Source organism: Atta colombica, unplaced genomic scaffold (genome assembly GCF_001594045.1).
Source record: "Atta colombica isolate Treedump-2 unplaced genomic scaffold, Acol1.0 scaffold107, whole genome shotgun sequence".
In the NCBI taxonomy this organism is placed as follows: Eukaryota; Metazoa; Arthropoda; class Insecta; order Hymenoptera; family Formicidae; genus Atta; species Atta colombica.
Window position 1 is genome coordinate 4,693,503 of NW_017259192.1, and position 14,321 is coordinate 4,707,823.

A 14,321-nucleotide genomic window follows, 5' to 3' on the forward strand; every position below is an offset into this window, starting at 1 on the left:
ATCGATTACTTTGGATCGAAACCTTTGAATCGAAGCCTTTACCTTTACCTTCAAAGCGGTTACGTTTATTCGCGGTGCATGCTCGATGGAACGCGGCGGGAATCATCGTTGCGAATCGACGGGAGCAAATTTTCCTTGTGGCGGTACCAAGCTGCGATTACGGTCGAGCTGCGTACGATCATGTAGAAAGAACGCATTAGGGCGAAGCGCGGTATTAGCAGAGAATTCAACCTGCAGACCGGACGGCGTTGCCGGCCGTCTAAACCGGACTATATCGTCCAGAACTAATTGCCTCAACGGATGTTCGATCGCTGCTGGAACCTCTTGTGCCAAATGGTTGTTCGCGAATGAAGCACCAGGGATGGAAAGAGGTCCACGCGTTAGAGATGAGACGAGACGTAAGGAGAGATCTGTGGCTCGCTTGCTCATCCGTGCAAACGACGATCCTATCATCTAACGGGGTCTTTAGCTTTAGAAGTTTCGTGATCGTGACGCGGTATGTCGTCGCCGATTGTCGCTGTTTTGTTGCCAACGTCGATCACAATCATGTGCTATGTATAGTCGGCTGAGAAAAATTTTATTCGATCATTCGTTTCGGTTTCGACGAAACAAGAGTCCTGATTTGTCTTTTTGTTTTTAATGGATAAGTGGCAAGATGACGGGGAAAAGATTCATTCGATGATCGTGCCGAAAGGAAACTCGTGTCGAGCCACTATCAAAGCGTGACTGAGATCCTTTCCACTCTTCGACATTGACCGATTCGCGATTGACCGATTTGCGAACGATCGAATTAAGTTCACCGTCCTATTCTTGCTTCAAAAAGATCCTATCCGATGTGATTTCGCGTTGTCATCGCCAAAAATCTTACGATTAACACTAAAGCTTTCTTATTCCAGTACATAAGGAAAAAAAGGTTGACAACGAGACGTACGGAAGCGAGATGAAAGCAAGTTAAAAGCAATAAAAAGAGTACTTTGTAGACGTCAAGCTGTCACATACAGGCATACTTGTGAGCTAGCACATAAGGAGTTTTCTCGAGAAATTCGCCGTAAACGGTTGCCGGTGCGTAAGATGCTCAGGGAGCCTTTGCGTATATGTGCCCTGTCTCGAATACCTTTTACTTTCTTCTCTTCTAAGACGCACCTTAACGTCCCTTTACTCGTATCTCGCCGTATACTACTAGATTATCACATGTGCGTTCAAGCGTTGATGGTTTTACGATGGTACAAAAGACGCAAGCGTAAAACGACGCATCGTCGGCTAACAGTACGATCGCGTTTTCCTTTGGACTTCGACGTACCATGCCTTTTGGCAATTATCCGGCATGACGATCGCGTAAAAGAAATATCACGCAAGTATTAAACGAGATCGCAAGACATTTGCTTTTTATTTCGTTCGCTAGATGTTTCGTTCGTCAGCGCGAGTTATATCGCCCCGGGCATCGCGGTTCACAATTGGGATACGAAGCCGTCTTTCAACCGAATCTGTTCCGGTCATATAGTTAGGTCTCTGTAAAAACTAGTATGAAGTACATCACGGTTAGATGGTCAGTTTTTATCTCATATAAAGACTCCTTACCGCAGGCAGAAAGTATTAGAAGCAATGTACAACGGAAACATTTTAGAAACATTTATTATTTCATTAATTAACGTTATTCTAATTATACAATACTATTTATTTAAAATGTAATATAATAAATGATAATATGACTGTCAAATAAAAAAGGATTATTGTATAAATTATAAAATACAATACAATCATAATATTGCGATAATTGTCAGTCAGTAAATTGTTTTTAGGCATACACCTATAATGACAACAGTCTTTTTTTTTTAAGACTTCACTTGAAACATTGGTCAGTTTGCAACGCAATTGTAATTTATATACGTTCGTTTTAGTTTCCTCATCTCGGAAGCAAATTACTTGGTACGTGTTACCCTTGACAGATGCGCTCGAAAAATATCAACGGAACAATACCGCTTCTCCATAGGTATAAGATCCTATTCTGCCGTTTAATTAATGCCCACAAGTCCAATGTCTGCGGACGTATAGTTTATATTAATTATACCTCGGAAGATTCAATTAGTGCGTTTCTCATTACACTTACTTATACCGGTATCCATTATTCATGAGGAACCACTGCGGTAGCACCGTCTGACAATACACGTGATCCTTATAATTCATCGTCAGAATATATAAATGTACACATAACTCATATATATATATATATCAGTCTTCTATAAAACATGTGAAATATATGAAAATGAAACATTTACTTTGAATATAAGAAATAAAACACAAGAAAGAAGATGGAAAGGAGAAAAGAAAGGAAGAGAGAGAAAGATAAGAAGAATTTTCGTTAACTTTCTATTAAAATATTTAATCGCTTTTAATTTTTTATATTTCCAGACAATAATTTTTGCAATAATTTTTACTTTTTTCTTTTAACGTTTTTTACTTCTTTCTTTTAACGTTTATATTATATATTAAGTTATTATTTGGCATTTGAGTTATAAAATGTACCAATGATGAATTTACTGTGACGTAGTGCAATTTTTATTTCAAGATTTTATTAACGTTTCAAAGTACTCCGAGGAAGATATACTCGCATACGTATATACCTATGTGCCGTAAAGGCATTCAACAGCAGCGGGAAAATAATGGGTCAAGAAATACTCGAGAAAGAGTGTACCTCAGGGCAACACCCAATATGTGGCTCCACTGGGTGCAGCCTCTCGTAGAAAAATCAACCGCACTGAAAGTGCGAAAGCTGTTTCGTACTCTGCAAAAATTTAAATAAGATTCGAACGAAAATCTCTGGATGCAATTTTGAAAGATATTTGCCGAAAGGTATTTGCGATCAACCATTCGTATTATTTGATGAAAGAATCAATATTAGTTGATGAAACTCCATTGCACAATTTATAATTTTATCAATTTTATCAAATTGCATATTGTAGAATTTAAAATACATTTTATTCAATTGTTGTTCATTATGCCATGTGTTTGTAGGTTGGATTTTAACAGTTTAATATATATATATATATATATATTTTTTTTAAATAATTAGTGCACAGAAATTTCTAATATATGTACATACATTTGCAATTAAATACCAATGCGAAAATACTGATTCTATCGAAAATATTGGATATATTTCTGGAAAAATTGAAAACTCTGAAATATATTGTGAAAGATAATATTTGTGACAGATTGTTATACACGTTGGGAACGATTATTGCACAGTTCGATGCAAAATCTCCGATATTTTTATACGATATTGATTTGACGTTGGAGAATTTGTTTAAAATATAGCAGAATTAAACTTGCTGGGTTATATAGATCATGGTGGATTATGAAAATATTCGATACTTGTATACATCAGCAAGCTAATGAAAGATAATCTTATTACTTTTCTACGAACAATTTTTCTTCGATTTTTTATGAATAAATTACTTTTTAATATATTTTAACATCTTCATTTTATTTATTTTTAAAATCTAACATTAACTTAACGTTTGATCAATCTTTTTATCGAAAATCAATTTATATAAAACTAAATAATGAAAATTATTTTATCACTTGTCATAATTAATCTTAATTCATATTTTAATAAGTATTTCCAAGTCCGTTAACACGAATGCGAAAATTCACGTTTAATATTTTCACTTCACTATTTCCATAATATAGAGAAATTATCGAGCGTATAATCTCTTATACACGTTTAAAATCTTTAATCAACGGAATTATCTTATCCTTAATATCTTTTCATTATTAATGTATTAATTAATGGACTAGACAGGTGAAAAATTACGCGTACGGTTTACGAGGAACGTGTGATAAGCACATCGACCCGATTCTCACCGACGTGAGTACCGGACGACACCGTCTATTATGTCTCACGTTTTGTTTCGCTTATTTTCATCCGGTAGATCAAGGCAATTGGTACCGCGGGCATTGTACAGAAAATTATTGCAGTTCGCCCAAAGCGATCCTTACATTACACAAAATGTTCGTATAAGACTGATGTGAAACGGTCTTAACATACCTCGGATTATCCTATGAAAAGTCATAATTGCGCAAAACAACAAGAAAACGCGCGAGGGACCTCGAGGCTTACTCATATGGAAATTTTAATGATAACGGATCAAGAAAAGATTATCACACATTAATCTCGGTTTACTATTCTAAATATTATTGTCATTGGATTTTTCTTAACAGGGACGGCAACAGTCACTCCGTAAATGCATCTGTTAACGCAATGCTATTAATTTTAAACGCACAACAAAATTCTATCAATATTTAAAAACGCTTTTGCATGTAAATTATTCCTTTATGCCACCATGAAGTTGTAGAATGTTCATAATTACGTCCACATAAATAAGGTAATCAAGTAGTCTGCGTTCCACTTTAACTTTTCACTCGTAGAAAAAAAAACATATCTACCTTAGAACACAGTTATCGGATGGAGTAGCCTCGGGAGTTTGTTAGCATCAGCGCGTATATAGCCGATAGTTCATACTGCAGTCTTTAAGAAGATAAGACGATAACGATTCAATCTTACCTGGATTGCTGTCGGCATTAGAGCTGAATAGGACGCAAAGGCCCGTCTCGTAGTTGACCGCCTGGCAGGAGTCGTTTGCCTGACAGGTCTCGAGGCAGTCGGTGAGCATCAACGTGCCCGGTATGGACTCGAGCATGTTCGTAGGCGCGGTGTACACGTAGCCGGTTACGAGCTCGAAGCCAACCATCTCAGGATCGCACTCATCCGAACCCGCGGATGGTCCAGTGTAATCCGGACCGGAGAGACCGGACGGTACGGACGCGGACGACGGCGACAGATCGGTCGCGTGCGTCGATTCCGCGGCAACCGCCTGACCGTACCTCGAGATGGTTTGCAACAGCAACAGTAACGTGACGAGATATCGACGATACGGTCTCGTCATTGTCGTATCTCGATTGAATGCTTAGAATACAGTAACGTCGTGGTCGCGTGTAATCTGCAACAGAAAAAAAGAACGGGGATTTAATATAACATTTTTGATTGTGAAAAGTGTAAGTTTTTTTAGATAAATATCTTTGATTGTTGCTATCGAGCAAAAAAAATTCTCTATTCTAGAAAGCATGATATTGAGACAATTTCAAAGAAAATTATTAGTCTATTGAGAAAATAGAAATGGGAAAAAATTTATTTTCTTTTTCTTTTTTTTTATAGAAAATTGTAATCTTCATTTTTAATTTCAGAAATGTAAACAGAAATCCAATAAGTCTGTACACTTTCTTACTTTTCCGGAATAATGCTACGAAATATGAAATGTCGTGCAACTTTCATCGTGAAAATTTCTTTTAATATTTATCTTCTTCATTATGGAAATTATTATGAAAATTTTAGAAGAAAGGTTGAAAATGGAAGAAAAATTAAAGCATATGAACATGATGAAGGTTACTTGAGAGTCTCGTGGAATCTTATATTTAATGACAATAGTAACGATACTACTTTTCAGAGCTGAGTGTAAAATAAAAAGATCGCATAGAATTAAACGTCTTAAACGTTTTCCTGAACCGTTTTTCTTCGTTATGAGACTATTTTCTCTGCTGCTTAAGCGAATGCTTCACCATTCTGACGGACTGAATAAAGGGGAATTAACGGAAGCAGGGATTAACGGGATGGAATGTATCGCCGTTGGTCAAGTGTCGCGCTGTTCTTATAAACGAACGGGAACAGGAATAGTAAATTGGAAAATAAGATTTACTTACATATTAATAATGCAAGATGAAGTAAGAATATTTGTAACGATGCTAATTTTGCGAATGCTCAGCAATGCTTTGAAACGATATTCGGTTAATATAATATATAATATGGCATTAAAATAGGCTATGATGATAATTAACAGTAGTTTTGAAGGAACAAGATTCTTACACTAAAAGATTTTATGTATGTAAAAATTAATGTAGTATCTTAATAATTTTACACAAATTTAATACACATTAACGTCAATTTATAAATTAAAGACGCACACATATATGCTACAATTACTAAATTTAAAATGCTTCCAAGTTATAAGACAAGAATGAATATGCAATTTATAATTTAATATTTATAACAGATCTGCATTTATCAACATATAGCACTATTATGACAGATTGTGTATGTATAACGCTTGGGCGACAGAAATAAATTGAAATAACAATTAGAATATTAAAAACGCATAACAGAGCAATAAAAATTGAGAATCGTTCATATTTCCGTTACACCGTTGCATACATTGCGCAATAAATAACAAACAGCGCGGTGTGCATATGCGAGAATTTAAATCGCCGGATACTTTTGTGGACCACTATGACCCCATGGAATCGCGATCCAATGGCAATCTGGACAAACTCTGACAGTTTCGTTCCGCCGAAAATAACGAAAAATATACCGCCGTTCGAAATGTGCAGCTTGCGCGTTCCTACGCATACTGCACATCGAAAACACATCGATGGACTATTGGTGTACCTTCGGTACATAGACGAATTCCAGGAAATGTACCTGGTCGAACGCTCGAGAGAACAGCAGCAGCAGCAGCAGCAGCAGCAGCAGCAGCAGTAGCAGCAGCAGCAGCAACAGCAACAGCAGCGGTAGCCGATGCTATCAACGTCGAATTTTGGTGGGACGCGAATTGCTCGCGATTTGCCACTGGCACGATATTGCACGTTGCAATTTGGCGGCGCTTTATCCCGCACTCCTACGCCGCGCGAAGACGAATTCCACGACACCTTTCTCACGGGATCATCGGTAAGCGCGCGAGCTCTCTCGAGAAAGGCCGTTAGTGCACAATGTTGAAACAGTATACACAAATGTGGGCCAAGCCTATATATAGTCCGCGAAGAAGGGAGAGACACAGGGAAAAATCCAAAGAGAAATCCAAAAGGGAAAAGAAACTCGATTACTTTTGTTTGTCACGCATGGCGTAAACCACACCACGAAATCACAGACGTAGCACGCTGATTTGCAATACGAGAGCCTCGCGACCGCCGCGGCCACTCAGAGGATATAACTATGTCGGCCGACTGGCTCTTAGGCACTGTGTACACCTGGCAATGTGGCTCTTCCACGAGCGACCGAAGACGTCTGCCGGAGGGGACCGAGACCGCTGCCGTCTAAGGAGGACAGAACGGTACGCACAATTCGATCGCCGGTACAACACCATTGAAAACATCACTGGTCTCCTACCTCTTTCTCTTTCTCTTGATCGGCTTCGCGTCTCCCCGTCTAAATTCTCCGCGCGCTTCTACCTTTCCTGTTTTACCTTTTCTGTTCTTTTTTTTCTTTTTTTCTTTACATTTCTAAGATGGGAACGGTGAAGTCACGCCACTTTAGACGCCGAAAATAGCCAGCTCGCGATTGTCAATGCGGATTTAGCGGATCCTGAACCCACTTGTCACTCACCTATACTTTAACATCTTCCGCGAGCACGCGTTCAATAGGTTTATTTTCGCACGATGACACATTATGTTCTTATTGGATTAAGCCAAAGCTGGGTGAGCTGTAATACTTTACGTGTTAAGTTATATACTGACAAGGATTTACTAGCTCCTTGACGTCCTCTTATCCTCTTTTAGAATATCAGCCTTCATTTATTTGAAAATTCTCTTTTTTTTATACATTGACAAACAAGACACCACGAGAGAAGAGATCTGACAGCTAAGCATATTGTCGCCTGTTATTTTTTAACTATGATAAAGATTCTGTAGAACGCGGAAGATAAGTACGTATATTCCCAGTACTGCTTCGAATTCTCTCCCAGCTCTTTCGCAAGCAACATAACGGATTGATCGCCTCGAGGGATCGCTGCCGAATTGGCCGCAAAGTTAATTCATTTCGCAATTGCTTCCGCTGTCAGTGGCGTGAGAGCGGTATCATTTTGCAGCCTCGTGAGCGTGTGACGTCGACCGATTCGGACAATCGCGAATGCATCCGGCCGCAAAATCACCATTGCACGTGTGCGCAACGACACCGCGCGTGTACCGATATAAGAATATGATATTGGATGGTTATGTTTAATTGGTGAGAGTATGAATGTGAGTAGCACGTATCGCGCAATAGATACGTAATAGCGAGCGAGAGCATTTCACGCCGGCACGCGTGGTGAACCATCGACCAGCGAAGGTAATTCCCTCGGTGCGAGGAACTAGATGGAGTAAACGGACGCGGGGCACTCTCTGTCATTATTCGGTACTTGTTGCGGTCATAAAAGACTCGTGGAATAAGCTGATGATGCGTGTTTGGTAAATAGTAATTATGTCGCGAGAGAAGAGAGAAAGAAAGAGAGAGCGGACGCATACTAAGACTCGAGAAATGGGAGTTGCACTATGCCGTGCGGTAAACAGGACGAATGAACAGGGCGTAGAAACGGGAGTGATGGAGAGCGAGGGAAAGAAGGGACTTCAAAGAGAGCAAAATTGAATGTTCACGTGTGAACAACGCGACCCGGCCGGGCATCGGTGTCTCCGCGGAAACACTCGGGCGAACGATCTGCACTCAGAAAGCTTCCAGCGCAAGATGCACAGGGAAAAAGGTGGAAAGAAGGAGTGAAAGAAAGAAGAGGACGACAGAGAGGAAGAGGGAAAGAACAGTCGAGAGAGGGGCAGCGCTCGGGACCAGCTGCCTATACCATCGCGTCACCATGGCGGAATAACGGTTTCTGGATGTCCCATCGGGTTCAATCGCAAACAGCTATCTCGTACTGCGGAATTTTGCAGAGAAATGATCGCTTCGCTGACGTCGCGACCATCGATTTATAGCTACTTATCCATTCGCCCTTGAGCATCAATCGACCCAACGATGCCGGCCCCTCTTGTTCTGTCCTGCATAATTCGGTGTCTGGCCCATGTCCTTTTGATAAAGAGGACAGCAGGATAATCTTACATCGCCGACTATCCCATTTTGCGAATAGCAATTTGAAATTTTATACTCGAGAGATTATAAACCGTCAGACAGTGACCGAACGAGATTCTGGTTTCCCGTAGAATCTAAGGAAATGATAGATCATCGACGCTGTCGAATAGTCGAGCTTATAGTAGAGCTCGCCGTAAAATCTTTCGTACCGGACGCACCAGTAACCACATATAAATGGTCTGGATATTATTAACGTGCGTGTTAAGTTATTACTAATAAAGATACCGTAGCATTGGCGGCGGTGTGCGCAAAAAGAGCGATCACACGATGCGATAAGATAATTACTACAGCAATCGGTGGCAATAGCATCAACGCCGTGCGGTTATTGCACACTGGTAATGCCAATGTCAGGTATATGCGTGTGTATAGTGTTATATTAATTTGTATCAACCATCCGGATGAACCGAAGCGATTCTTATGAAAATTGAACGGATAACCAGTACCTATACTTGTCGAGTATGTTGCGCCTGGCGTTGCTGAAACGTCAATCGATTACTTCGCCCCTTGCGATCGATCGCTTCGTTTTCTCTCATCTATCTACCGGACGGCGTCGTGAGAACTTAGTCGATCGGTCAATTAGAATATGCTTTTCCGACTGGCTGCCAAATGTGCTACGAGGTTACGACGCGGTGACTCATGACCGTGAGTGACTCGCGTAACATTAACGGACACGCGACTTATCACATAACGGCGTAAGACCGTTCTCGATACCCATTCTCGGTCAAGCGGATTCGCAAAGTTATGCAGAAGGTTACAGGAGTGCGGCTTTCGTGAACGTATGCGCCACGTCGTCGTGAATACCCTAGTATTCGGTCGCGTATGTACGAGCCCCTTAGATTTATGGATGGTACCCGCATCGTTAAGAAAGTTGCTGAGTGATTTAATTCGTACCACTTTATCGCATGAGAGTCTCTTCTCTCGAGTGTTAAATTTCTAATGTTGGTGTCTCACGGTTAGAGAAACGCCAATTTCTTTTTTTATATGAAATAACGTTCCATTAAAACTGAAATTTCCACTTGTCTCCCGAGTCGTCTCCCCGATTTCGTTTCTGTGTACCCAGCACTTCGGTTAGATTAAATTACTGGAATGCATTCCGCCTATCATTCGATAACATCTCACCGATCGATATGCTCTCGCACAGCGGCTCAATTCACGTCTCCCACGGATATACGGAATGGCGGTGTCGATTAACGATTCCGCTCGAAAATTCACTGGCAATCTCTGAATCTCGTTTTCAACACTCGCAGAGACGCGACGCATACCAGACGAATGGATAACGTCTTTCTTCGGCGATCGTCCCAAGAGGAGGAAGGATCGTTACATAATTATTCGATGCTCGACGTCGAGACATGTGCGGACTCTCCATGCATCAACGACATCGCTTTAAAAGCGATATGGCAAGCCTTAGACAGACTGGTTGGCATTGTACCACCGGTTTGCAACCGGCCTCGAATGATCGTCGATCGCAACGGCAGCGCTGTGAATCCCGTGGAATCGAGCCGGGGAAGCCTCCGTTAATGGTACGTTTCGTGCGGGTTCGACGCGCTATGCGTCGACCAGGAAAATGCGAGGAGTTGGATAACCAGGAAACTGGTTTATGCGTGGCTGCGCTCTGTGCAGCTCGCTCTAAGTGGGTACCCACTACCATCCATAACATCGCGCGCGCACACCAACAAACACCGTCAGCGAAAGAGAGATGGAGGAGTACGAATAGAATGGAACGGAGCTGGATGGAGAATTAGATAGAACACGAGAAAGCGGACGAGAGGGAGCGAGGAGAGGAAAACGAAGCTGAACGGTGAAACGGGTGAGAGAGCTGCCACGGCGTGCTGCTCGCTACAAGCACGAATGCTCGGAAGGCAGTGGAAAGATGAAACGAGAGAAAAGCAAATCGCGAGAAAGACCCCATGGCTATGGAACTTCGCGGACGAGCGACTTAAGGACGACACGTCTCTATCTCCCACTCTCTCTTTCTCTCTTTTCTCTCGTGGTTATCTTCCCGTTTATACCGAGACGTCTCTGGTCCTAGAATGGCCGTCGTTCTGACGATCGAATCTGTCGACGAAGTAAGGTCAGAGACTGGGCGATTTCGGAGAATCGGGGGTGAGAGCCCTACGACACCGTGGTAACGCGAGGTAATTAAACTTTGGTCGCATTATACGAATATCTCGCTCTATTCCGTACCTTAACTCGCTCTTGCTCGAATGTGCGAGGGTTTCAGCGAAGTGTCGTCGAGAGATTGATGATGGCCCAACGTGGTACCTTCTCCATTCTCCTTCCCTCGTCTTTCCTCTTCTCCCTTTTCGCTCCTCGATTCACCTCTAGTTGCCTCTAGGCCTCTATCGTCGTGTTGCGCATGGTTTCCACGATGTGCCGTGCCTTTTCTGGTTCTGTTCTCTCTTGGTGGCTTTTATCGCAACGGCACAAGGAAGGTGGCGTGTTGCGACTCGTGCGTTCAATCGCGATAAAAGATCTTGTCACGAGGCTGGGAGCGGCATTACGATTCGCGAGCTTGAGTTTGTATATCGCGCTCGTTCGTTGAGTGAAGCAGTTTATTTGCATAGAGGCTAACGCGCCGGGGGTGGTAGCTCTTCATACCATCTTATTTTTCTCTCTTTCTCCTATTCCTATTTCTTCTTTTTTCTCTTGGGGGATGTGGGTTGGTTGGTTGGCTCGGTAACATCAGTTTCAATCCAGTATTTGCGTATCTATCCTTTGGGCGCAAGCGTATACGAGGGGCCTCTTCACGCTACACGCAGAATATGTACATTTGTGTAGCGCGTATTTCTTTCATAAGTAGTTTTCACGTTATCGAATCCTTCATTCAAATGACGGGCTTATCCGTTACAGAAGCTGAGTTTGAGAGAAGTGAACGCGCATCGCGGAAATAGTATCATTGAATTTTTTTTATTTTATGAGTTTGTCGAATCCCGTGAGTGACGCTGAGAATAAAATCGATCTGATATACATACACTCGTCTCTAGTACCGAACAAACATGAATAAAACGGAAATGCGTCGAAGCATTCGCGGAGACTTGGAGAGAACCCCAGTATCTTTTATCCGCTATTAAATAGTATGTACGTCTTATGAAACGGGGAGTGGAAATATGCCGCTGCTAGACAAACCGCGCTCGCGCAAGGTCGTGGGACACCTACGAGCTTACCGGTGAATCGGCGGTTACGCACGCATAATAGAACTACCGCTCTCTGATTGTCATTACCGTTGCTTTCCGTGCTCATCACCTTCGCAGTTGTATATACACGCGGTTGCGCAAGTTTACTGCACCCGGCGGTTTGCGGCGGTGAGGAAAACGTTGATTGAAGATAAATCGCCGAGAAATGTAGTTTGACGCGATCCCCCGTACGATCCGCTGCCTTCAGTTTTAGCCGACGTGACATAACATAATATTTCTTACGTGCCTGGCTTACGTATCAAAACGGTTGTTGTGCCCCATCGCAGTCGCGTTATTCACTGTCGCAATGAAAAGCTAATTAACGATGTTTCTGGATAAAACAGATTCGTATTGCTACTAGAAGCGGGGGAAGAGGCGGGACCACCGGTAGTAATTAACTCACCCGATGTTACGATCGATAGCCACGACGAAAGCTGTTAGATTGTCGGGCGTAAATCTTAACGACGACCGCAACGACAACTACTTTCTCAATCGTGCAGAACATAAGTTCAGAACTACGCTCGATTTACCAAACCGTTCGTTCCGTTCGTACCTTAGCATTGGTTGACTGACTCTTCTAAGGGAATCGATCCCTTAACGCCTATGACGCTTCGAGACTCTCATCGAGGACCTCTTTTGAAAGCTTTTCTACGACTCGTGCCCTCAGGATAAGCAGTAACGGTTGCAGTGGCAAGGAAACGCTGTCTTTCTCATGATCATTATCGGTGAATGCTGCATAACGTTTAAAGAAGGCAAGGTTTATCGGAAATCACTGTCGACACTTCGCCGATAATTAACGCTTTACCAGCGCGCTACCTAGTTTCAAACTTTCGTAGTCGGAAACCGTATTGCAGTTCCGTATTCGAAAGATTAAACGGATTACTGTACCGATCATTATATATCCAAGTAGCGATGTGAAATATCAATTTGATGATGCAATGTGTGCGTCGTTATCGAACTTTATATTTATTATTCATGAAATAATTCACACTCAGAACAACACGTTAATCCGACGATTTTAAAAATTGACATAATTGTGATAATTAATATAATATTGATAATTAATATAATATTAAATATTTTATTATCCATTTAGTAGCTAATCAAGATTATTTAATTATCTTTCGGTTTTTATAAATTAATTAGCGATTATCTTTCTTGTTAAAACAGTTATTTTAAATAAAAATTATTAAATATTGTCTCACATATATACTCTCAGAATATGTAATACTTTGCTGCTTACAGAAATTACATTGAATAGAACAATCATTTATGTATTAGATAACCATATAGCTATTGGACATGTAATTTATTATAGCCCTATATAATGCATTAACCAACATGTTCAATCTGTTTATGTAATATATGTAATATATGTTATATGAAGCAAGATATATCCTACCTCTCAAATTTGTTAACAATGATTTAACATCAATATCTCCATAATATCTGTGATACTAATGTTTGTTATAGGTTAGTTAGGTAATATAATTTGACGAGATAATATTTAGTAGTTCCTCAAAATTTATAATTTATTTCTTTTACAATTCCAGAAGTAGTATTTACTTTAATATTAACATGACACAGCATTTATATATTTTATCTACAGAAATCTATTTAAATTCTATGAAATATATGCGAACAAATATCGCACTAGGAAGAATTATTAAATTATTTATTTATAATTTTCCTTTTTTTCTTGTATTTTTTCTTATATCACTTCTTTTTCGATTTGTATTGACAATTTTCGACAAATACAAATGAAATTTTTCTCTCCAGTAATACTCTTCTGCCAAACTAGCTTGCCGAGTCTCGCACTCTGTTCTTGTCGACGCGTTGCGAGGGAGTAAGTCGTCGAGAGCAGACTTTCGCGATTTAAGCAGCTCCGTAAAATTTCGCGTTTACCAGATGCTCGAACGACGTCACGCGGAAATAAAATCGACATTATTATTTGTTTGCGCGTCAAAATTGTGTATGCAAATTTTCTTTACTTCGTGGAGGCTTTTACAAGCTTAACTCAGTTTAAATATGTTAGATGAAAAAATCAAATCTATCTTTTAGTATTTTTCTTATTAGTTTCCGACATAAAATTATTATTGATACTGAAATTATTATTTGCAACTTTATTACTTGATTCATTTACTTATTTGTGTCTTATTTAAAATATCATGTTGCTAATCTGGTTTAATTACAGGTAATATTATACA

General features: G+C 40.6%; 2 protein-coding genes across 2 annotated transcripts in view; one reads left to right on the forward strand and one right to left on the reverse strand.

Annotated features, from left to right (window-relative positions):
- Positions 1-14,321, forward strand: part of LOC108692839 (autophagy-related protein 16-1) — a 389,033-nt gene that overhangs the window by 236,555 nt on the left and 138,157 nt on the right. The window lies entirely within an intron of this gene.
- LOC108692828 overlaps positions 1-14,321 on the reverse strand; it is a 174,768-nt gene that overhangs the window by 64,498 nt on the left and 95,949 nt on the right. The window contains exon 3 of the mRNA XM_018201335.1: positions 4,565-5,000. Coding sequence (XP_018056824.1) covers positions 4,565-4,946 — 382 coding nt within the window. The 5' untranslated portion in view covers positions 4,947-5,000. The remainder of the gene's footprint in view (positions 1-4,564; positions 5,001-14,321) is intronic.